The sequence below is a fragment of the Ursus americanus genome, chromosome 9 (genome assembly GCF_024610735.1).
Source record: "Ursus americanus isolate L20-20 chromosome 9, mUrsAme1.1.p, whole genome shotgun sequence".
Classification (NCBI taxonomy): Eukaryota; Metazoa; Chordata; class Mammalia; order Carnivora; family Ursidae; genus Ursus; species Ursus americanus.
In genome coordinates, this window is record NC_142135.1 from 61,927,910 (window position 1) to 61,954,548 (window position 26,639).

Sequence of the window (26,639 nt, forward strand, 5' to 3'; positions counted from 1 at the left end):
CAACAGGCACATGAAAAGATTCTTACCATCATTAAGCATGAGAAAAATGCAAATCAAAACCACAATGAGATGTCACCTTATACCCGTCAGAATGGCTTTATCAAAAAGGAAGAAATAACAAGTGTTGGCAAGGATGTGGAGAAAAGTGGATACTCATACTGTTGGCGGGAATGTAAACTGGTACAGCTACCAATTTGGAAAACAGTATGGAGTTTCTTCAAAAAATTAAAAATAGAATTACTCTATGATCCAGTAATTGCACTGCTAGGTAGATATCCCCAAAATACAAAAACACCAATTCAGAGGGATATTTGTACCCCTATGTTTATTGCAGCATTATATACAACAGCCAAACCATGGAAGCACCCCGAGGGCCCATCAATAGATGAATGGATAAAGAAGATGTGATATGCATATATATATAAATATTATTGAGCCATTAAAAAGGAATGAAATCTTGCCATTTGCAACAACATGGATAGAGCTAGAGAGTACAATGCTAAGTGAAGTAAGTCAGTCAGAGAAAGACAAATACCATATGATATCACTCATATGTGGAATTTAAGAAACAAAACAAACAAGCAAAGGAAAAAAAGAGAGAGACAGACCAAGAAACAGAGGGGAGGTGGATGGGGGGGGTTGGGGAGTAGGGGATGGAGATTAAAAAAAAATTATACTTATCATGATGAGCACTGAGTAATTTGTATAGAATTGTTGAATCACTATATTGTACACCTGAAACTAACATAACACTGTAGGTTAACTATACTGGAGTTAAAATTTTTAAAATAATAAAAAAAAAAAGAAAAGAACATAAAAACACTAAGTTGAGAAGGTATGTGCACCCCTAAGTTCATTGTAGCATTATTTACAATAGCCATGATATGGAAGCAACCAAGGTGTCCATTGATAGATGAATGAATAAAGAAGATGTGGATGTATATCCAACAGTAATAACTTGAGCATAAAAACTAATGAAATCTTGCCATTTGTGACAACATCAATGAACTAGAGGGTATTATGCTTAGTGAAATAAGTCAGACAGAGAAAGACAAATGCTGTATGATTTCACTTACATGTAGAATCTAAAATACAAAACAAACAAACAAAACCAGACACAGATACACAGAACAGACAGATGGTTTCTGGCGGAGAGGAGGATTTGGTGGTGGAGGGAGGGGGAGTGAAATAGGTGAAGGGGATCAAGAGGTACAAACTTCTAGTTATAAAATAAGTAAGTCACAGGGACGTAATGTACAACAGAGGGAATATAGTCAATAATATCATATTAGCTTTGTATGGTGACCGATGGTAACTAGACTAATTGTGGTGATCATTTCATAATGTATATAAATGTTGAATCCCTATATTATACATCTGAAACTAATACAATATTGTATGTCAACTATACTTAAATAAAAAATTATCTATTTATTAACAATGGACCCAAATCAAGAATGACATTTTCCTTTCCCAATTATAGTTTCCTTTTGTGTCTCTGCAGGGTAATAATAATTTCTTTTTAAAAAGTTCACATTTCAATGAAAATATAACAAAGCCATAGTCAATAAACAGAAATTCTCATCTTTCCATCTCTAAATCTCCAACTGGTTTAATAATTCACTCCTTCTCAGTGCCTTAAAAAATGGGACTTTTATCTTTGAATCCATCTGTAAAACCATTCTCTTCTCCTCCCACTTACTAAATGGACTCCATTTATCACTCATTTTATGGGGGCTTATCTACTCCAGGAGAAGTTTGATCAGATAACCTGGTCCTTAGAAAACCAGAGGGAGATTGCTAGGAACGACTTCCATTGTTTGAGAACTTCTCTTTGATCTGGAATTTTGAGGAAGGCTATAGGATGTCTCCAGGGTCTCTTGCATTTTTGATGGTCCAGGAAATGATTACCCTGGTCTCAGAGTCTGGAGAGCCTTTGCTGAACGTGCTCCCTGGATCCAATCCTTCAGAATGATTTGAGGGTGAGCTTAATTCCTAGTCAGAGACTCAACATTCCTAGTTTAATGTTGTGATATAATATGACAGATTTATACCTTGTTCCGACATAATGAAATGCAAAGACATGAAGTGTTTTATTTACACAGTAACCTCTTATTTCAACAGTTCACTTATTGTTCCATTGGCTTTCTTGGCCTCGTCAAAAACGGCCTCCAGAAACATCGCTGTGCCTTGCAGAGCAGCCTCACCGCTTTACAGAGACTGGAACACCAGGCCATAAAGTCATGAAGGAAGAAAACAACAACATAAACAAGAAACAAAACCAGGAGACCTGAGACCTTCCACTACTCTAGAGCTTCCATCCTTTCCTCTGTCTGGATACAGAAGTCACAGAATATATGTTGTATAGACCCCTTCTCAGGTTCATTGTTCACTCAGCAAACATGGCTGATCATTGCTTCAGCAAGCACTGTGTTCCCTCTAGGAGACATAGAGATGAAAAGGATACTGTTCTACACTCGAGGAGAAGACAGCCTTGAGAGGGAACCAGACAAATACTCAAATTCAATGTGCTGTGCCCTTCAGTAGACAACGTACTGGTATTAGAGAGGAGGACACAAAGAAGAGATTAAACTAACCCGGGGGTAGTCAAGAAAGCTTTAGAGAATCATTTTAACTGAAAATCATTTCAGCTCTGTTATAAACCAAACCCCTATGACTTTGGTTCAACAACCCAGGTAGAGAACCTGGGGAAAGATATGGTACTTTCTCTTCTAACCAGTGTTCTGGCCATAATATTGGAGGGCACAGAATCCTTGGCTATAACTCTTCAGGAAATTTGAAAAGTGTGTGTGTGTAGAGAGATGCTGGCTCCCACTCTTTCCCAGAGTAAGAGCAGGCCTTGGCATGGGGCAAAATAGGAGTCACCCTAGATAACACCATTCTTATTTACTAGAGCAAAGTATATCCCCCAAGATGGGTTTTCTGATATATCTGGATAGGAGAGAGTGGATGAAAAAAAACGCCATCTTCATCACCAACATGGAAAAAACAAGGAGATGGTTTGCTCCAAGGTTTTTTATTCCCCCCTAGTTTTAAGAGAGAGGAGACAAAGCAGACCTCATTCTTAAAGACTTGCTACTCAAGGTGTGACTGAAACACCGGCAGCACGAGCATCACCTGGAAGCTTGTTAGAAATGCTGAATCTCGGGCCCCAGCCCCAAACGACTGCATCAGAAGGGGCAGCTTAACAAGATCCACAGGTGATTTGATTTCTACGCATATTAAAATTTGAGAAGCCCCGCTCTAGACCAGCATGGTGGCTGAACATTGGAATCACCTGAGGAGCCTTTTAAAGCACCGATCCCACCCCTAGGAATTCTGATTTAAATGGTCTGGCTTCCTAAATGATTCCAAATGTGAGTGAAGGTAGTAAAGCACGTGGAAGCCTCCTGTTCCTTATAAGAACCTCGGAAAACGCAGCGGGTCTGGGTGCTGCTGACGTGGAATGGATACAGAGAACTCCCAGAAGCCCAGGGAAGTGGCTGCCCCTTCTTCGTGCAGGTAGGAGCTGGGCCCAAGCCTGGCTGTGCAGATTCGGGGGCCTGACCTTACCCTTGCACATATGCTCATTAAGGCTATTCACCATGCATTTCAGTATGTGGGATCCATATAGAAATGTGTTATGGTACGTGAGAACCTTAAGCCCAGAATGTTCTACGTATGTGTACATGTTTAGCTCATCCTCAAGTAAATCATTTGCATTTAGGATAGGGTCCTGTGCTGTAGAAGGTAATAAAAGGAGAAAGGTTGTCCAAGAAAGGGGCCTGAAGTCGTAAAGCAAGAGACAAACAAAAAAAACCAGAAGTTACCCAAAGGAAGCAGCACCCAGTGAACCCCAGCCATGAGTCAGCACAGGGGAGGCCCAGCCCCTTTTAGGGGAGCCTGATTAAGGATCGGGCTCAGCTGCTGGGCTGGGCTGTGTGTGCTGCAGCTTCTCGTCCCAAGACCAAGTCTTAATAGCAACTTCCCTTCTTCGGCTGCTTAAACTTTTTTTTTTCCCCCTGTGGCTGGAAAGAAGTGTCACATTTTACTCGCTCCCAAGCCTTTGCCCCCACCCCCTCCCAGAGAACGCTTGCGCGTGTGGAGGGGGCACTGTGAGCCACCTCCAGCCTCGGGTGACTGCTGTAAGGAACTTTCAGCTCCTCTCATTGCAACACTATGCAGTTCCCCGGGAAGCCCAGGACTCGGACAGCTGCTTTTCTGCCTCTTTGCCTGCTTTTTTTGAAGATTCTGCAACTAGGGCACGGCCACCTTTATAACAACTGCTACGCTGGGTGAGTAGAGCGACTTTCATTCCCTACGTGGCTTTTAGTTGGATGAGGGGGCTGGTTTGCCCCTGAGCATGCCTCGCTTTTTTCCTCATCTGTGGTTTCTGTGTGAATCTGTACACTTTCCTGTCACCTAAAGTGAAACGTGTGTGCCGTTCCCCGCTCTTGGGTTGAGCTCCCGGAGAGAATGTGGTGGTCCCAAGTCTAGCTTTTCACACTTTCTGTAGTGTGCCAGCCTTCACTGTGGACCTGTGTTGAATGGGATTCTGTCTTTGGAGGAGCCGTGGACAGTACGTACAATATTTGCCTTGGTAGAGATCAGTGTAGGAAGGATGCTGTTGTGCCACATGAATCATGACCTGAAAGCTAGAGCTGCTCCTTCAGAATCCTAGGCAGAGGTGGTTGAAACTCACCAGTGATGACTTAAGAACGGACTGTGATTTTTGTGTGTGCTCGTTAGTCTACATAGTAGTTATTAGAAATACTTTCAAATCCGAGCAATGCAAATGAGCCAACTCAAGCAGAATAAAAGTAGCCAACAGTAAAATTACGGGTATTTTTCTGAAGGGAAGAATGTAAAAGGGAAAAACCGTTCCCTGTCGCCCCATGTCTGTAGGTTAGGATACTTCGTGTTTGCCTTTCATAAGGAGGCACAGGACTGCGTATGAAGCCGTGTAGGACTATGCACGTCTTACCCCCACAGGCTTGCTGTGGACTACAGACCATGTGCTTTGCTCAGATTTGCAGGAGGTCGTTCTCTGAATCTGAAAATTATGGCATTACTGCGTTTTAAAGCAGGAAGAACCTTAAATAGCTCGTCTAATTCAATTGCTTTTTACAGAGGAGGAAAATCAGCATCTTTAATCTTTCTTTCCGTAACTACCAGTTGAGGAAAACTTTCACCTAGATGTGGGTTGTGACCAGGTAGTATGCAGTGTGTTGAGGTAAAGTTGTTCTTACTAGGTAAGAAATCGTGTCAAGGAGAACTCAGAAGTATGACCCTGAAAAAAGAAATGTTTCCCTTTGTCTCTTAAAGAATATAGGCCCTGCCTTTACCGTTCCTCCTGAATACGGTGCTTGCAAAGGAAAGTTTAAAAACAACAACAAAAAAAAACGGTCCTCGGTTTTGGGGGCTACAGGATGGGGGTGGAGGCATTGGTGGAGATAGGGCTATAGATGGTCATACAATCCCAATTTTTCCACCCTGCTATTCCCAGGAGAAAGAGAAAGGAGTGAACATTTGAAGGGCTGCTTTTCAGTCTCCTAAACACACAAGGTCCAGGCTTCACATCCTGTCATTCGTCATTGCCTTTGGAGATCTGGGCGAGGGAGCCAGGTTTAATGACTGGTATAGGCCCTGCTGTGGAGTTTACGGATTCTCTTGGCTGATGTCAGGCCATATGATAATCATAGGTCACAGGTTCAGATGCCGCCGTGTGACATAGGCCTGCACTCCCCCACTCAGCTGTGGCTGTTCTTAATTATTTCAGTGCATGGTACTCGACAATGACCAAGTTTAGCAGACCCGCTTGAGGTAAGCAGGTGCGTACACTTTCCTAAGCACCACTTAGAGGAAACACAGCCCATGGCAGGGACTTTCTTCTAGAATTTGCTGCAACTGGAGCTTTTCTGGAGGAAGCTGCACTACTTTTTCTGTTTTGCAGTGGAAGCATTAATTGCTGTTTTCCCTTTGGCTGCTACATAATAAGTTAGCCCCAAATGTATAAGTTACCAGATGTCTGAAAGTTGGAGAAAAAAGCTGAAACATTTGAGGAAACTGAAGATCGCCTTACCTGTCCAAAACTGTAGAAGCCTGGAGCTTCTTTAAAACCAGGAGTGTCTGAGCACACTCCCACTAGAAATGGGGGATTTTTGACTTCGTTTTACTAGATAGGCCATTCTCTCACCGCCGAAGACAGAAATGCTGCTTATGTTTGGGATTACTTTGCTTCACTCAGGAACGACTTTCTGCAAGTCTAGCCCTTCAGTGCATAAGAACCTGATGGCATCATGTGGTGGCGTAGTTACTTAGTGTGACCTTTATTGCCCATTCAAGGTTAAAATTCTAAACCACCTCACTTTTTCTCCTTTAAGTAACAGGTTTAGGTTTTGTTAATTATGGAGCAGCCCCATTTCTTAAGTGATTCTCATTCGTAGGACTCTCCACATGAATAAGAAGAATACTCTGGGCCAATCAGCATGCTTCCTGAGAGCAGCCAATGAGCTCAGTCCTCTTCCTACATAAACAAGCAACAGTTGTATCATGCCAATTGTATAAGAGATGCTTAGTAAATGGCAAACTTAAGCATCTTAGGAAATTAGACCAGGAAAATCGGAAAACAGTTAATACCTTTTTGGATAGCTGTATTAAATGACCTTTACAAGAGAAATTTAAAAATACACAAAGGAATGAAGCCTAGAAAAACGTCAAATATTGGTACTGTCAGAGGGCTTCAGGGATTATAAATGCAAGTCAAACAAAGGTGAGTGAGAGACTCCTGCACAAGCAAATAGCACTGTTTCCGTGAATTCCTGGAAACTTCGTTGTTATACTGTGATATATTGGAGGCAAAAAGCATAAGGATCTTCTGAATCATAAGAAATTAGAGGGGTTTTCTTTTTGTATGTGTGATAAATGATCTAACACCATGAAGCAATAAATGCTGGAAACGCTGACAAATCAAAATGGGTACGATATTTTTTTTTCCTTTGAGATAGTTCTCTTCTTGCCAATGAGCATGATGTTTAAAATTAGGGAAGTTCAACTGCCTGGGTTTCAATCTCTACTTTGCCACAATTAGTAGCTGTGTTACCTGGGGCAAGCTCCATAACTTCTCTGACCCTGTTTCCTTATCTGGAATAATGGAGGTAATATTAAAATCTTTAAAGTTTTGTGAGAATTAAATGCAAGTAGCAGGTTATTGTAAGGTTCTTGGTACTTACCTTACCACCTGTTGAGTACTTACTAATACTTCCCAATACTTGAACATCTCTAAAAATACTTACCAATAACATGCAGTTTGGGTATCCCCATTTTACAGATAAGCTAAATGAAGTACGACTGGGTAACCCAAGTTCAGAGCTAACTAGCCCAAGGTCACTATAAGGGCACAGTCGACATTCTAACGCCCTTTGCTTGACTGGACAAACTACTTCATTCTGTCACTGGTTTAGATACAGAAGATAATTGCTCTTAAGGAAAACTGAAGGTTTAATCTTGTTTGGGGAACTGATGGTTTCAGGATAATAAAGAAGTGGATTATGTAGATAAAATTGGAAGTCTAATTGTGGTTCCCTTATCAAGGTGATGAGTCACTGATGTTAAATCCTCATTAGATAAAGCAGGCCAACAACCTACGGGATAGAAAGTGGAAGATGAGGAATTTTAGATTGCCACGACAAACAGAGTAGCACAGAAAGTGGCCATGGGTATGTGCCTTCATTCATTCAATAAGTAATATTGCTCTGTGCCAGGAACATTGACCAACAGAGTCTACGACGTCTGATAGCTTGGTTTAGTAAATAGCCCCACACATAACATTAGTAGACAAAGTATAAATGTTGTATGGAATAAACAGACTATGGGGATTGATAAGTGTGCTCTGAACCAAGAAGGGAGGAGTAGAAATCTATTCCAGGCCTTGCCTATTCTGTCACCCAACCCTGCTATAGCTCAGCTGGGGAGGCGAGAGAACGTACTTCCTGCCACCAGGGTTGCTTGTTGGACTTAAGCCCACTGGTATCGGACCTGCCTGCTGAGACCTCGCACACTCCTTCCGCACTCAGCCCTGCAGACGATGAAGACTCCTTTCCTGTCTGTGTGGTTATTTCCCCCTCTTTCAGGGAGCAACTGCAAAGACTCTTTGTCCTTTGACCGTAGGTACATATGTGCAGGGCTGGTTATAGCCCACTAGCCAACTGGTGGATGCTGATTAGTCCGTGTCTGTGCTGTACCCACACTCCCATCCCCAAGCCTGTTGCCCCCAACACCACCCCCCGACCCCTGCCCCACCTTGGTTCACTAGTCCTCCCTGGAAAAGGGGATATGGAGATTCAGGAATTACACTTGAAGGAAATAAGGTTTGTTTTTTAAGAAGGCAGTTTGGTCCTTGAAATCCTATAAGCAAAGAGACCCCACATCAGGGTGTGACCTATTGAAAAGTAGAAGACTATGAGAAATACAGTGACTCAGAAAAGCTTGAACTTCAGGGACATCATATTTGTTTTCCATCTTACCTCTCTGGCTCTTCCTCTGTCTCTCAACAGCAGCTTTTTATTTTCATCTTCCAATGGTGGCTTCCTTTTAATGTCTTTAACTCTTAGAAACCTAGAGCTAGAGTTCTAGAGCTCAAGGTGGCCATGTGAATCTGAGTTATCTTCTATGGTGGTAGTTAAAACTCCTTTCAGGTAGGATGACCAGAAATCCCTATTTGCCCAAGACTGGCTCTGTTTGCACCTGCTGTTCTGGCCTAGTAACTGGCAATACCCCGTTTCAATCTGAGCAGAGTCCTGATTTAGATGGTAAATCATGGATTTAGCCTTCTTATTCACTGTTTTTGCTTCTTTAATAAAGCTTTATTTCAAGTTTTCAGCTACCCTCTTATGCATTTCCAGAGCTCAAATTTATTTCCCTACTAAAATCCTGTAGAAAATACCCTACTTGTCCTCTCCTCTCCCTTGCAATAGCCACCAAAGTCTGGATTTCCTTATCTTAGCCCAAAATAAGGTAACTTTCTCCTAACTAACTGATCTACGTTTCTTCAGTCCATCCTCATTTTGATGATCTTACTAAAATAAGACTTTGTGTTACTCCCTTGCTCAAAGATCTACTTTGGCTCCCTGTTGCTAACTACATCAAATCCAAAATCCTCTGCCTGGCTTTTAAGTCCTCTATAATCAGACTCCCTGGTTCTCCTGTCTCTATTTCACCCTTCCTCAGCCTTGAGACTCCTCTATAGTCCAGAGAAAGAGAGCTTCAGCATTGTTTCATCTTTAACAAAAACAGGCAGGCCCCATTCATCATAAGGGCCTAAAACGAGAATGAGCCATCTCAGATCATGAATGATAGATTGGAATGTGTGAGCTATAGACTTGGGGCATAAGAGAATTATTAAAGATGTACAGTGGGTTCTAGGGTTGGTTTTTGAGCTTATTCACAAGTCAGTGTGTGGTTTATAGAATAGTTCTTCGGTGTTCTCTGGAAGGTTTTTTTTTTTTTTTTTTTTTTTGAGCTCTTGGCCCTTATTAATGGGAGAATAACTTAAGTTTTCCTTATGCAATAGCTCAAAGTGCAAATCCTAAGTGCTGATTATCAGCTGTTTATTCCAAAAGCTTTATTCTCTGCAGTCTGTTCTGTGTGTTGAGGCCTCCTGCTTTGCTTGGTAAAAGCATGTAGTGCTGTAAGTCTCTCCTCTTCTGACCTGAACTCCCAGGCAGGCAGTACTCCATGGAGATCAGCATTCCCTCTGCCACTGAGCTAGTAGGAAGAAGAGTGTTTCATGTGCTTCTGGGCCACTTCTTCTTGGAGCCCAGTGTGATAATGGAGCCTTTATTTTATGGCACCAGGGTACATTTTGGGTAATACTGTAAGCATAATCATTTCCACTCCCTGAAAAGCAGTGAAGGATGCTATTGTTCTATAACCTTATATTGTGAAAGCTACAAAAGCGTAAGTTTTTCTGTCTGTGTAAATGGAACTGCCGATCAGAAAATAAAGTCATCTTGTGACCCGTTCTTGTCTTCATTATGATCTCTCAGTAGATAACTGGCTTATAGGATAAGAATTTGCTTTGCTGGGGCGCCTGGGTGGCACAGCGGTTAAGCGTCTGCCTTCAGCTCAGGGCGTGATCCTGGCGTTGTGGGATGGAGCCCCACATCAGGCTCCTCCGCTATGAGCCTGCTTCTTCCTCTCCCACTCCCCCTGCTTGTGTTCCCTCTCTCGCTGGCTGTCTCTATCTCTGTCGAATAAATAAATAAAATCTTAAAAAAAAAGAATTTGCTTTGCTAAACAAATATCTTCCCAGTCTGCCTCTGGGCATTTGCTTCTTTGATAAAGTGGAATGTAGAATACAAAGCTTTCAGGTGGCTTGTTCTGGGTAGTGTAATCAATTTCATAAATTATTTTATTAAAGGTTCAAACAAGCTTCAAAGTGGCTTCAACAAAATTACCATCTTCCCCGTGTACTTTGAAAATAATATATTAGTGTCTATGTTACCAAAGATACTGTTGGGCTATGGGTTTGTTGTTTTTTTTTTTTTTCTCTTCTATCACCCCAAATTTCAATTTTTTGAAAAAGAAACTTTTCTCATGTAGAAATCTCAGGTATAGTTGGTAGTGCCAGAGAACTGGGCTCTGTCTTGTCTCTCTGCCATGCCCAACACTCAACTCCCAAATCTGTTTCAGTGAGTCTTCTAGCTCTTGCAGTCCAGTGAGCAGAAAGTGTTGGTCACTCTCTTTTAAGAGAACAGTTCTTTGCCATCACTCCCTCCTGGCCAGAGTTGGCTAGATGGATTTAGCTGCATAGGAGGCTATAAAATAATGGCTGGGGCTGGTAGGTATGGCTGGCGGAACATACTAGGAAATAACTAGCAGCTTCTCTCGTGGTCACTCTGATATTTAATGATATTTAATGATCCATTTTCCCTTGTACTTCATTCTCCTATAGAAGCAATCCATCCAAATGGGCTTTTAGAATTGTGTACCTCACACAGATTCAAAATGTGCATTTTTATTCTGTAAATGGTGTTTAAGACCTAGCATCAGAAAAGAAAGACCACAAAATTAGATCTTGGTCCCTTTATTTAATACACGAGGAAGAAGAACTCCAAAAAGGCAAGATTTGCAGAGCTGGTGGCAGAGTAAGACTAAAACCCAGGTCAGCTGAGTTTGAAGCATTCCTTGGAGTTAACAACACTGGTGAATCCAGAACTCTTACTCTTTCCTATTCCCTAGGGTTATTGGGGATGAAGTAAAATGATTTGGCAAAACTGAGAAGTGTTTAATGAGGGAGGATTTAATTTCATTTCTATAAATATTTGTAGCATGTCTGGGACTACAGATAGAGCAGTCCATGTGCATAATGTAATGAGAAACTCTGCTAAGTAAACAATTCCAACTCCGGGATCACTGTGCCCACAAACAAAACTCTTGGTGCCGAGCGAGTGCAGGAGAGGATCACTTAGTCTAGACTTTTGAAAGGTCAAAAAAGGCTTCTTGGTTGTGAGAGGAGTCTTTAAAAGACAGGAATCTGAGTGAATTATTAAATATGCAAGGTATTTTACATTTTTCTTTCGAATGTTTGGGACTCCAAGAACATGACCCTCATCTCAGGCATAAAGAACAAATAGAAATTAGGTGAAAGCTGTCCAAACACAGGGAATATATTGCCTGTGCAAAGAACTACAAGTGAGAACCTGGTCAAATCTAGAAAATCAGCAATCATGACCAAAATAAAGGGCATTTCTTAGTAGGAGAGGTGAGGTAAGCCTTCAAGGTCATGAACTACTTTATGTCCCATAACATGGAGTTCTGGTTTCTCCCAAGGGTGACTGGGTGCTAATCAAGAATTTTACAAAGAGAATCTAGATGATTCCCCCCCCACCTCCCCCATCAAGAAAGTTCCCTCTCCCATCATTGAGAAGGGAAGACTTGAAGACTAATAATTGGAGGCAAAAGACTGGGATAGTATAGGGTTCGTGATAATACATGGTAGAGTCTGGCTTCTGGCAGTAACAATCAAAGGGAAAGGAGGGAGCCAATTAAAGAAATACTTAATAGGTAGAATTTTCACAATTGGGTAACCGAAGAGGAGATGGAAGAGGAAATATTGTAAAATGATTCTTAGGATTAACAGGACTGAGCTCTTTGCAGAGAGGGTAAGTACTTCTTCAGCTCTGTATAGATTGAGGGGTCTATAAAGTACCTAACTGGAGAGATGGCTCTGAAGCTCAAAAGATATCTAGACTGTGGAATAGATTCCAATAACTGATATATAGTGTATTAAAACCATTGAGTGTAGGATGGAGCATCTAGGAAACACTCATTACATGAAGAATAAAGAGACAAAACCAAGATAGAACGATGGGGGGAGGGGAGAGCCAAAGAAACTAGTAGAAAGTCCTAGAAAGAAACCCAGGAGCATAATATCCAAGAAAGGTGAGGCCAGTCACCTTAAATATGGCAAAGTGATATCCATTCGCTTGGCCATTCAACACCTCAATTGTATTCTCATCAGAGGTGCTTTTGGTGTAATGGTGAGGGAAATCCTGAACGTGGTAGGTTGAACAAATGGGATGTGAGGACGTTAGCAGTGAGTGTAGACCATAATTTCAAGAAGCTTATCCATGAAGTGAGAGTGGAGAATTGATAAATAGTTGAAAGGATTTTTTTACTTGCTTTTACTATTTAAGATAAGGGAATATGGCCATATTTTATGCCAAGTGGTAGGAATAAGAGTAAGACTATAGGTAAGAAATGGAGTTAGGTGTCGGAAGAGACGAGAAGCTAACTGGCTGCTGCTGCTGCTGTTGCTTTTTTATTTTTTATTTTTTTTAAAGTCCTGGTCCTTTGAAGTCATAGTAGTTAGAGGACCTGATAAAAGATGATCTTTCAGTTTTGTTTTCTTAAAATAAGCTTAAATTTTAGATTTATAGTACAGAGGATTCCCATATACTGTTCACCCAGCTTCCTCTAATGTTAACATCCTACAGAATAAGTGTTTAGCAAGTTGGAATATAATATAGGTGTTAAGTAAATTATTATGTCTAATATTAGTTGGAAAGGCTGTCATGTAGATGACCTATTATAAAATTGATTACCTTTCATCTTCCTGGGAAACTAAAAGGTCTGTTAAAATGTCTTCAGTTCATCTTAGCCAAATGAATGGGCCTCCCTTTTCCCTCCTCCTGTCAGTTCCCTAAGGACTGGAGGTACCATGCCCTCTTCCATATTTCCAGTCCTTCTATCTTCCCTCATCCCACCACACTTACCAAGTACCAGCAGTACCAATGATGCCTTACCTTCAATTCTATATTCCAAGCAGGGTTAGGAATCTCCAAAGTAGAGAGCAGCAGAGTCTCTGCCTCTTGAGGGCTTAGATTTTTTTTTTTTAATTTTTTAAATTCAGTTTAGTTAACATACTGTATTAGTTCCAGGAATAGAACTTAGTGATCATCAACTGCATTTAACAGCCAGTGCTCATTACATCAAGTGCCTTCCTTAATACCCATCACCCAATTATTCTTTCCCCCACCCACCTTACCTCCAACCCTGAGGGCTTAGATCTTTTTTTTTCTTTTATTTATTATTTTTTAATGTTTTTTTATTATATTAGTCACCATACAGTACATCCCCGGTTTCCGATGTAAAGTTAGATGATTCATTAGTTGCGTATAACACCCAGTGCACCATGCAATACGTGCCCTCCTTACTACCCATCACCAGTCTATCCCATTCCCCCACCCCCTCCCCTCTGAGGCCTGAGGGCTTAGATCTTAATCCAGTGATATAAACTGGGGCAGGGGAGTGGGGAGAATGGAAATGCAACTATATTAGGTCAACAATCCTCTTCCTACTCTTTCTCGACCTTTAACACACATATTGTGTATTTTTATAGCATTTCAGTCTTAGATTGCCAATTGCTAAATGATGAAAATATGGTATCACACATTTTATCAGCAGGTGAGCTTATTTTTGCACTTAAAGAATCTGTGACCACCGGTACATGTGACCTTATTTGCCATATTTTCACATCCCCCATCTATCTTTTAGATTTTCCTCTTAATTGGACTAATTCATGAATCCTCTAAATGTCTAAGTTTTGATTTTTGTGAATATAATGAAGATATAAGGTTTGTAGTAAGATAAGCTATAATAGGATCCCAACCATATCAATCATGTTTCCATGAAAGGTATGTCATGTGTGTATGATGTGGTAGCAATATATTTGTCATCAAAATTGCTAAACATATGGAAGGTTAGAGGCATTTGGGACAACCCTGTGTAGCAAGATGTTTGGAGTAAGAAACTTGTTGCTGAAAACATTATTCTATGCCCTTGATTTACAGGGCAGAAAAGGAGGACACAGGAAGAACTGGATTCCCCTATAGGAGTTTTCAGCCCTCTGTGTGGCAGTAAAAGGGAATGACTGCAAGTGACAAGTAGAAAATCCTCTTAATATAATATCAGCTAGAAAAACTACTTCTGCATTTCTGAGAGAAGTATAGCCTGACTGGTTTCCTCTGCCCTAAATGAGGGGGTTTATTCCCTTAGAACCTGGTTGGCCTTCACAGCAAATGTTCTGAAACTCTGCAGTTACTTAAAGCTCTTACTCTACCTCACCCTCCCTTCCTCCTACCCCTGACCCCAAACCTTTCACTAATAAGAGCAAAGATGTGCATCTTTGAGATGGAGACAATGTAGTATATCGCCTGAGTTATCTTGGCTTCCATCCTCTCTAGCTCACTTCTTGTCTTTCCAAGACAATATCTCCTTTATTCAGTCAACGCTATTTTCCCCCTAAAGTGTAGTTGATGGTTACATTAGTTTCAGGTGTACAACGTAGTGATTTGGCAAGTGTATACCTTATGTTCACCACAAGTGTAACTACCATCTGTCACCATACAATGCTATTACAATATTGTTGACTATTACCGTATGCTGTTCCTGTCATCCCTGTGACTTATTCATTCCATAACCAGAAGCCTGTATCTACCACTCCCTTTCACACGTTCCCTTTCCCCTACCCCTCTCTGCTCTGGCAGCCATCAATGTGTCATCTGTATTTGAGTCCGTTTCTGTTTGTTGGTTTTCTTCTTTAGATTCCACATGTAAGTGAAATCATATAGTCTTTAACTTATTTCACTTAGCATAATAAACTTTAGGTCTATCCATGTTGTTGTAAAGGCAGGATCTCCTCCCTTTTTTACAACCGAGTAATATTCGTGTGCGTGTGTGTGTGTGTGAGAGAGAGAGAGATTACCACATCATCTTTATTCATCTATTGGTAGACACTTGGGTTGTTTCCGTATCTTACCTATTGTAAGTAATGTTGTAATAAACATAGGGGTGAATATATCTTTTCAAATCAGTGTGTTCATTGTCTTTGAGTAGATCTCTAGTAGAATTACTGGATCTTGTATTTCTATTAACTTTTGGGAAACCTCAATAGTGGCTGCACCAATCTACATTCTCACCAGCAGTGCATGAGGGCTCCCTTTTCTCCCCATTCTCACCAACACTTATCTTTTTGATTTTTAGACAATCTGACAGGTATTAGGGGATATCTCACTATGGTTTTGATCTGCATTTCCCTGTTTAGTGATGTTGAGCATATTTTCATGTGTGTTGGTCGCCTGTATGTCATCTTTGGAAAAATGTATATTCAGTTTCTCTGCCTATTTTTAATCAGATTATTGCATACTTTCTGTCTTTGGTTTTCACTTTTTTTTGGGGGGGGGGTAAGTTGTATTCTTAGCGGGTTACTATCTAAAATATGTAATCAGAATTATCCTGTGCAAGTTTCTTCCATTCATTAGGTTGCCTTTTCTTTTTGTGTTTCCTTTGCTGTGCTAAGCTCTTTATTTTGGTGTAGTTCTAATAGTTTATTTTTGCTTTTGTTTCCCTTGCCTTAAACATATCTGGAAAAATATTGCTACGGTTGTTATCAAAGAAATCACTGCTTATATTTTCTTCTAGGATTTTTATGGTTTCAGGTCTCACATTTAGGTCTTTAATCCATTTTTTAAGTTTATTTTTGTATATAAAAAAGTGGTCCATTTCATTCTTCTACATGTAGATAATCAGTTTTCCCAGTACCGTTTGAAGACACTGTCTTTTTCCCAGTATGCATATTCTTTCCTCCTTTGTCATAGACTAATTGACCATATAAGTGTAGGTTTATTTCTGTGTTCTCTTTTGCTCCGTTGATCTTGTGTCTGTATTTGTGCCAGTTCCATACTGTTTTGATTACTATAGATCTGTACCATACCTTGAAAACTGACATCGTGGTATCTCGTTTTGTTCAAGATTGCATTGGCTATTTGGGGTCTTTGTGGTTCTACAAACTTTAGTATTCTAGTTCTGTGAAAAGTGTTGTTGCTGTGTTGATAGGGATTGCATTGAATCTGTAGATTGCTTTGGGTAGTATAGACACTTTAACAATATTTTTCCAGCTCATGAGCATAGAATATCTTTCCATTTGTTCGTGTTGTCTTTTGTTTCTTCAGTGTCTTAGTTTTCAGAGTACAGGTCTTTTATCTCAAACTTATTCCTAGGTATTTTATTTTTTGGTGCAAATCAACACTATTTGAGTGCCTACCATGTGCCCAATACTGTTTTAAAGCCTAGAAACACAGAAATTTCGGTGCTAGGCATTATGGCACTGCTTTAGGCACTAGTGAATAAAACTGTCCCTCGTGGGATTTACATTTTAATGGTATGACAAAAAAACCCACCATATTGTTAAGATATAATAAGGATTATGAAAATACAGCACAGACAGGGAGCAGAGAGAGTCAGGAGAAAAGATGAGAAGAATAAACTGAGACCAGGAGCCATGTGAATATCTGAGAATAGAAATTTCCGGGCAGAAGAAACAGCAAGTGGGATGGGAGCTTGTTGGCCATGTCTCTGGACAGGGACCAGTAGCATCAGCATCACCTGGGAACTTTTAAAAAAAATGCAGATTCTCAGGCTACACAGGCTCCTCCCCAAACCCCTTTCCCTTAAGGAACTCCAGGCGTGTACTTAGCAATATAGGTTTTTAACAAGCCTTCCATGTAATGTAAGCTTTAAGTTTGAGAACCCAGGTGAAGAATAAGCAACAAGTTGACATGGCTGGAGCTGAGCTATTGAGGGGACTGGTTACTCTTTTTTTCTGCTCCTCCCCTACAAATAACCCTCTATTTCCTTTTTCTTTAATTGCAAAACATCCCCCAAAATCCCCTCTACCACTTCCTCTGTGCCTTTGTCTCCATGGCATACATTTCTGGGGAATTCCTCCCTCTCCCTCTCTAGAGCCTGCCTGCCTTTCATGAGCTAGTTCAAACATTACTGCTCAGGCAGGAGTTCCCTGATCCCACCAACAGCTGTGATTGCTCCCCACTCCATGATCCTATAGTACTCTAGCTGTCCTTTCTTACAATCACCACAGACTGTTGGGTATTAATAGCTTTTTGTGGATGTTCTATCTTTGCTTTTCAAGGAAAGAAGTTGTTTTACAAGCAAGTTGAGAGTCAAGTCCTAGATCTTATTCTTTTTTGTATTCTCCCAGTCCCCAAATAGTATTTGGCATATTCGGTAAAAGTTTAGATGGATGGGGATAGGATGCAGAAGGCAGACAATGAAGGAAACTAATAAATTAGGAATAAAGCAGCTGACATTTGCAGGCAGTTTTGCCAGATTAGATTTCATAACGATGAAGATGGTAGTGAGAAAAGGAAGCCATTTGCCCCTCAGGCCTGCAGGGTGGGAGTGGAGATCTTGAGACCTGCCACCTGTATGTACCTATGTGCGATATATCCCACCCTTGTGTCATTTTCTCCCTGCTCAATGCATTTCAGGTGTCGCTCAAATGATTACCCAAATTTGGTCTCAGATATTTTACTCAGGCTCCTAAAATTGCTTTGAACAGTATTGTTTTAGGGAAGAGATCAGAGACCAAGCTGCTGTTTCCTGCATAGTTCACAGAATGGGCACCAGCTGGTCAAAATGTTCATTAGCCATTACCTTTTTACCAAATTTAGAGAAGTGATCCTTGCCTCGTTGTCATTATTTTATCCGCTAAGAAAAAAACCTATGAACTCACCTGAAATTATAGAGGACTCCTATGTCATCAGTTCATGTTGAGTTTAACATCTTCAGTAGTCCTTTAATAGTTTTTATTAATCAAAGGCCTTCTGACTTATCTCAGAATTTTATTGTCCATGTTTTCCTCTCTTAGCTCGTCTTTTTCTAACTCCTTAGATGTCTTGATGCAAAAAGAATATAAGTTTGCAATTCCTATGCTCAGTTACCCCATTCAGATCCCCATATAAATTCCAGGTACCACAGAATCCAAATGGCCCTGGAGAACACAGGAGGCTTCCTTCGAATTAAGCTAACAATAAAAATTTGAACAGATAGAATTGATCAAATAGAGCGATGTGTGGTTCAAAGTGTCCTCAGACTTACAGCATTTTTTTTCCTTTAAAATTTAAATTCAGTTAGTCAACATATAGTACATCAATAGTTTTAGATGTAGTGTTCAATAATTCATCAGTTGCATATAACAGCCAGTGCTCATCACATCACTTAGAGCATTTCTTCTGTGTAGCCCAGCATGCTTCCCATGGCAGTAGTCAAGTTTTAGTAAAATCCGTAAATAACCAGATGGAAATTGAGAAATCAACCGGTCCCTGTGAGAAAGGCTTAAAGTCTTAGAAAGATTTGAGTTAAGGAGTTTTGGAAGAAGTGGGGGAGATGAGGATCAGCTGAGAAATAGCAAGAGGAAGGTCCCATGGTTAGACACACATTTTCCAATCTTGAAAACAATAGTTTCTCAAGAAAACTGGACATGTCAAATGACTTGCCACCATCTTGACTTTTTTTTTTTTTTTTTGTATGTGAGAAAGCATCTGTTTTGTCCTTTAATGAAATATAGAGAACATTTAACTGCAGGATCAATACCTCACCGTGGGCCCAGCAACCGGTAGGTTAGTTCTTTCTAAAAAAGGGAACCCCATAAGAAAATCGTTAAATGGTAAAGTGGAATTATTACCAATTCAACCAACTCCCCCCCCAAATTACTTCTAAACCAACCACTGTAAAGATGCAAAATCTGTATAGCAGTCTCATTTCTAGAACAGCAAGATTGCAAATACCTAAAAGAAGGACTTGAGAATGGAAAATATTTAACAAAGGTTTTTTATATTTCCACATACCACTCATTTATAGTTTATTCACAGCTTCTGGTAAACACATTGGGTCTTTAAGTATTACTCCTAAGATTGTTCATTTATAGTACAGTGGAAGCCAGTTCTTCATTTCACCCAACCTAAAACTGTTAACTTCAAAAAAGGGAAATGGCCAAAGTGGGGCCCATGAAAATAGTACACCGTAAATGGTAAGACCTGTAAACTCATTATCTGCTATGACCATTAAGGGCAACATAGTCCTTAGTTTTCTTAGTTCAAGTGGCAATTCATAACTCCCAAACTTTGTGGAGCACCTTATATTCTTTTTTTTTTTTATTAATAATGATTTTTTATTATATTATGTTAGTCACCATACAGTACATCCCCGGTTTTCGATGTAAGGCTCGATGATTCATTAGTTGTGTATAACACCCAGTGCACCATGCAATATGTGCCCTCCTTACTACCCATCACCGGTCTATCCCATTCCCCCACCCCCCTCCCCTCTGTAGCCCTCAGTTTGTTTCTCATAGTCCATAGTCTCTCATGTTTCATTCCCCCTTCTGATTACCCCCCCTTTCTTTATCCCTTTCTTCCCCTACTGATCATTCTAGTTCTTATGTTCCATAGATGAGAGAAATCATATGATAGTTGTCTTTCTCTGCTTGACTTATTTCACTAAGCATTATCTCCTCCAGGAGCACCTTATATTCTTAACCAGTTGGTTTTAATCAGGTTCTGAGAAGCTTATAAGGATGCCCATTTAATACTTTGTCTAAGGCTTTCATGTCTGCCTTTTTTGTCACTAATAGAAGCAAATAATTTTCTTCCTCCGTGTTTATTTTCCAGAACATCACTTAACATCTTCCAGAGCTCTCAGAATGCTCTTCTGTAGCACTTGTCACTTTGCAATGTAATTGTCTGTTTAATTGTGTTTTGTTTCTGACTAACCTATATATTCTTTGGGGATAAAGAACCTCTTCTACTTCTTCCTCCAGTCCAATCTCTACCCAAACTGCTGATACCTGTTTTATTATCGTTATCCTTCCACCCACAGAAGTTGAGCCACACTAAGTTGCCAGTACTAGACATTTTATTTAAAATAACTGCAGTTTCATACACTTCAACCTAATAAAAGCTTTAACTGAAAAATGACTTTTCTGTGCTGTGGAAATACTAGCAGTTTACATGCAGATTTTCCATTGAAGTACCAAGGATCTATCAAGTTTACAGTGTATTGCCAGAGCTTCTCAAACTTTAATGTGCAAATGAATCACCAGGGCATCTTGTTAACCTGCAGATTCTGCTTCAGGAGGGTTGAGGGTAGGACCTGAGATTCTGCACTTCTGTATTTCTAACAAGCTCCCAGGCAGGGTTGATGCTATGGTTCATGGACCACCCTTGGAATAGCAAGTTTTTGGACTACAGGATGAGGAGTCAAGGTGAAAATTCTAGATCTGCTACTAGCCTTTTGACTTTGTCACTTAATCTTTCTAGGCCTTACTTTCTGTAGTGTCCAGGGTTCAATGAGGTGGTCTATTACTTCCAGGTCTAATGTTGATGACCTCCTAGGGTTATGTTTACCTAGGTGATTAGACAGTCCATATAGCATAAAGATCAGTAACACAAGCTCAATCCTCAAATTGCCTGAGTTAGCATCCCAGCTTTTCCGCTTACCCTGTGACCCTATAGTTACTTAATCTCTCTCTGCTTCAGTTTTCCCCTCTGTAAAATTGAACTAATACTAAATTAATATATGTAAAGTGCAGAACACACATAAACTCTAACATAAGCTAAAGACTTGGAGTATATGGAAAGATGTTTATCACCAATTTTATCAAAATCTGGAAAGCTACATCTATGTTCAACAATACAAGAAGGGTTACTTTTATGGTATCTGTGCGCATTATAAATGCCTGATATTTTAGTGCTCAAGATACAATATGAAATGCTGAGAAAACAGGATATACAACTGTATTAACAGCTCAAGTTTGATTTCTTTCAAATGATATGGTTAGCTATCTGGTGGAGGGAAATACTGTAAAATATTAAGTGATTATTATGACCAAGGGACAGTGTTAGAGGTGAAATTTTTCTCCTTACATTAACTAATTCTACATGAAGTATGACATTTCCTGTTCAGAGAAAAAAATTTTTAACATCTGTAACACCCCCGCCCCCGCAAAGTCAACACTATAGCAAGGATTTCAGCTTCTTTTATGCCAAAACTGTTCCAGAAGCATTGCAAATAAGAATCAGGAGTCAGTAAATTTAATAATATAGCACTCAATGCCAAACTAATGACTGAAAAGAAAAACAAACATGCTCATTTTTTAAAGTTTTGAGCAAAAATGAGATTGCTGGGTATTCTAACAAAGCATTAAATGGCCAAAGCAGCTGCCTTGCTGAGTGTCACATAGATATCAGGGAAACTAGAAAACACAGGCACAGGTTTAAAACTTTGCAGGTTAGAATAATACCAGGCACAACCAGCATCATGCTGTTGTGTGTGTTTAAGTAGATTTTCAAACAAATTCTGTGGTCTCCGTACCAAACTATGACTAAATTTGTATTTCGATTTTCATTCAAAAGTTAATACAATGAGTCAGAAAATGCATATTAAATGACTAGAGGGAGAATCCATTATGCTTTTAGATCTTTCCCCCATTACATATATTTTTCCTAGACTGAAATAGCCCATCATATCTTGAAGACATTCAGGAAAAATATTTGCTAGCGGTTTCCTACACCATCAATTTCTTTTCAAAGCTTCCATAATAGTGATAATCAGAACCTAGTCCAGGCTAAATGTCTTCTGACTTGCCAAAGAACATTAAGGGTTATTTCATTTTGTCTCTATGGGGCATGGGTTAAGAGGAAAGTTTGTCTGCATACATTTTCTGCTGCTACTCCACTGTCTGATAAAATTCCACATCCCTAATTTTTATTTGACTTTTCAGTACTTTGAACTTCTCACTTTTTGAGTAAACCTCACTTCTGATCTATGGATGTTTGATTATCTCCCTCACCAGTAACTTCAACATGAAAACTAGAAGAAAAAGAATGTCTGAATAAAAACAACTTTTCAGGCACCAGCAAATCATTTTTCTTTGCCCCTCTCATACATTCTAGAACCTTGATTAAAGAGACTTCTGCTTTCAAACACAGGCTTTTGCTTAAAGAGTATTGAAAAAGATTAGCTTTGCAGCTAGTTTTGTGGCTGATTGCCTTGTAAGTCTGGGTAACTTTGTCACCCAGGGGAAAAAAAAAGGTCTAACAGATCTCTAACATTTTCTCATTCTTTAATTTTTGTGTATGTTTTATAATATAATGCAGTGATATTAAATAGACCTATAGATAACTTAAATGCAGGAGTCCACCTTACCTGTGTATGTTCCAAAGCCCCCAGTGGAGGCCTGAAACTACAGATAGTGCTGAACCCTTTATATACATACACACCTATGATAAAGTTAAATTTACGTTAGGCACAATAAGAGGTGAACAATAACAGAGCAATTATATATAGTGCACTGTGACAAGTTAAGTGAGTGTGGTCTCTCCTAAAATATTATGTACTGTAATCACCTTGTGTTGTGAGATAAAACGCCTATGTGATAACTTGAAGTGGGGTCAAAGACCTAGGCATTGTGAAAGCAGCATTAGAATATTACTGACCTTTCTGATGATTTGTCAGGAGGATTATCTGCTTCTAGACCAGTTGACTGCAGGTAACTGAAACCATGGAGAGGGGTGGGAGGGCTACTGTATGTAGAAATGGGGAGTGCTCACAATAGTCAATCATGGAGCTTTGAAAATGGAAGGTGGTGATCTCAAAGTTCCATTAAGTCAGCCAAAAATAGCATATACTGAGACCTATATTCATTTATCAAATTTTCATTGAGCACCTATATGTCCCAATTTCCAGATGTTAAGAATATAAAGGGCTAGGAATAAAGGAAGCAAAGCCCCTATTCTTGTGAAGCCCATATTTTCATTTCAAGGGAGATAGACAATGTATAAGTGAACAAACAGTAACAATTAGATTCTTACAGCAGGCATGATATAAAATACTGTGACTTTCATTTAATTAACAAACATTTGTTGATTGTCTGCTATACACCTAACACTGTGCTAAGCATCCCACAAGAAATGTGGTTCTTGCTTTCATTGAGTTTACACTTAAGTCCAAGTGGCAGACATAAATTAGAACAGTGATTGTTGTAAAGGAGAAGTAGCACAAAGTGCTACCTACTCAGGAAAAACTATTAAGGCAGAGAGGTCTTTTTGAGGATGTCATTCAAGGCAGCACTTTGAATGATGCTGATATCCTGGAAGCAGTTTTTATAGCAAATGGCAGCTAGTGAGAAACGTGTTGTCTCCCAGTAGGGGATAAGGAGCAAGGGCATATGATGCTTCTGCTAATCACAGATTATTTTTAACTGCAGTTTTAAAGGAAAATCTAGCCCAGTAAGTTACTATTTAGTACCTTAGACTTTGCAGAGTACTTGCTCATGAACTATCTCAGGTGTTCCTCGTCTACACTGACATACAAGGAAGTGCTTTAAATTCTGCTATAAAATAAAGCTAGACAGGTGCCTTTCCTAAACTCAATTTCTAAACTACAGAACTGGATGTGATTCTTCCATTGTAGGCTACATCTGAAATTGTGAATGGTGCTCAGTAGGGCTCCTTGCCTTGTACACAGAGCTTTCTGAATATTAGCTATCTGCTTTAAGAGGCAGTTGAGCTGTTGTGAGTTGGCTGCAGAGCTGCAAGGGGAGCTGGAGGGAACTGTCAAAAGGAAACTTAAGATGTGATTAGTAGGCATGTGAGGCTTACCGAAGGCAACACCCCACCAGAGGAAATCAGACCCAAATGCCAACAGACTGCATAGGCAGAGAACAGATGGAGATGGGAGAATCTTGTATAGGAGGAAATACACCTCCTATTCAATAATCTGATGTAAATATGTACTTCATCTACATTTTAAACACCAGAATCTTCAGAGATAGGGTGGAAAAAATATCACTGCTTTTTTTTTCCCCTTTTGCCTATTTTGTATCCATTTTTGAGAGAACCAGATATCAGGGATGTTAATCCTTTGATAAAGCATGTCATATATATGATACAATCATTTGTCTTTTGACTTTTTTGTCAGGCAAAAGACAATATAAACAATGGCAATGGTTATAAATTCAACTTTACCTTAATTCTTCCACCTTTGTTGCATTTTTTATCTAGTTTAAAATGTCTAGTAGCTCTTCCACTCAGTTATACAATATTTGTTGTTGTTGTTTTTTTCCTTTTCCTTCTGACTTTGCTGTCTTTGGACCTTTAATCTATATGGAATTTTCTTTGTACATGGTGTGAGGAAGAATATAACTTTATTTTATCCTAGAGGGCCATTCACAGAAAGAGAATACAAAGAGCCAACATACACAAAACAGTATATTTCACTCACAGAAAAATGCAAATTAAAGCAATGAAATGCCATTCTTCACATAGAATTTGAAAATTTTCAATTTTTTGAAGTTTCATTAATGTTGGTGAGGCTGTGGAGGAAACCAGCTCACAGTGCTGAAGGAAATGTGAAATTTCTGCTAACTCAGAAAATAATCCAGCAGAATCTATTAAGAGTTAAGATCCTTGCACCTTTGCACAAATCAATCCTATTCATAGAAATCATCTGTCCAAAAAATTAACATGCATTACAATGCTTATTGCAGCACTGATGCAGGGATTAAAAAAACTGAGAACTGAAAGTCCATCAGTAAGTCCATTGGAAAAATCAAGATAGAAATCAAGATAGGTCTATAGTATGGAACATAATGAAGCTAGTACAAAGAATGAGTTACGGGCACATATTGACCTTGAGGAATGTGAAAAATAGGTTAAATGAAAATAGAAAGTTTTAGAGTAATATGCATGATTTTTTTAAGCTAGCCTTTGCACTGTAGGGCTATTTCTCTGGGATGTTAATTTTTAGGAGGTCGGGAGGAGGTGATGGCAGTGGTGTTTTGAGAGGGTAGATTATCTTCTCGCTTTCCCATTAAAATGATACCAATATGAGAGATTTAATTTTATCACCTATTATGCATTTCATAGTAACTGGACTAGGAAAGAAGAAATCTGGGTTCTATTTTGACTTACATGCCATGGATGTATTATCAGATTCCTAATCTCTTCTAACACCTGTTGAAAAAATAGGGAAATACAAATACTCCAAGGTCCTCCTAGGACAAGATAACATTTCTCCTGCACTTCCTATGTTTCCTATAGTTGCATACCAAGATTTATAAGATCATAAATTAGTATGTCAGTTATGGCCTACTGGAAAAGGACCCTCATATCTTCACTGGAGAAGACTCAGTGCATTTATGCCCATACTTGGCATATAGAAAATGTACACTTAACCTGGGTCACAGCCTACTTTTCTTCACGGAATCTCCCAGTCATAAAACAATACATCTAGAAGGAAATGAGCAGAACTTAAATGTGATTGCTCAGCAGAATTACCTGCAGATTTAACAAATGCAGTTATACCATATACATACCCTCAAGTGTACAAAATCAGAATATCCAAAAACCGAGCCCAGTAATCTTTTAAATATGACAACAGAGGGATTCTGAGGCATATCCTCCGTACACTAATGTTTGTGAACTACAGATGAAGTTTATCAAATAAGGTCAAGCTGCCTGCCAACAGGCAAACATTTATGAAGTTCTGACACAGGAAATAGCTCTTAGTGCTAAGCCCTCCTGCACAGCTAGCAAAATGTATGGAATTCAAACATGTTTGCAGAATTTCATTTTTCACATGCTAGGATCCTTGATAAGGAATTTTTGCCAAAGTAACAAACTAGCCTTACCATAAAGTGTTACCCTGAGCCTCTTTAATTTGCACCTATGTCCTGATGACTGTGTCCTAATCTTTAGTCAAAATGCATATACTTTGTGCAAGAACTCAGTCATCTGGATGATCCCATTCTTTAAAACTTTGTTAAAGTAAAGCTAATGTTCAAATAGTAGTTGTATATTCCCTCTTTGAGTAATGGATGGGTGTACTTAAAATCAAAAGAAATCTATTAACACCAGACCTTCAATGTCTGAAATCCTTGAAGAATATTACCACTAACAGAAAGATCAAGTGGAAGGGGAACATTTTAGAAACACTGAAACAAAGCAAATGGCACGCATGGTATTTCTCTTTAGCCTCTAAGGCAGTAAAGTACCAGATGTCATACAACAAAGTCTGAGGGGACCGTGGAACCTAATGGGCATAGCCAGAGTGCTCAGCTTTAAAAAGCTCTTGTGCTTATAAAAACAAGCAACTTGGCCCCATTAACTCCATATGTTAGATTTAAGACTTTTTCCAGCCTGCATTTGATCTACTTAAACATGTGCGATGCTTACCTTTTTGCATTAAAAGGGAGAATCTTAGTGAATGAGGGGTTTACT

The 26,639-nt window shown here is 39.5% G+C and overlaps 1 protein-coding gene across 2 annotated transcripts in view; it reads left to right on the plus strand.

Moving 5' to 3' along the window:
* Positions 1-4,179: 4,179 nt before the first annotated feature.
* The window catches only part of CPA6 (carboxypeptidase A6), a 324,775-nt gene continuing 302,315 nt past the window's right edge, over positions 4,180-26,639 (plus strand). For both annotated transcript variants that reach the window (XM_087864840.1, XM_087864841.1), the window contains exon 1: positions 4,180-4,295. In XM_087864840.1, coding sequence (XP_087720966.1) covers positions 4,180-4,295 — 116 coding nt within the window. The remainder of the gene's footprint in view (positions 4,296-26,639) is intronic.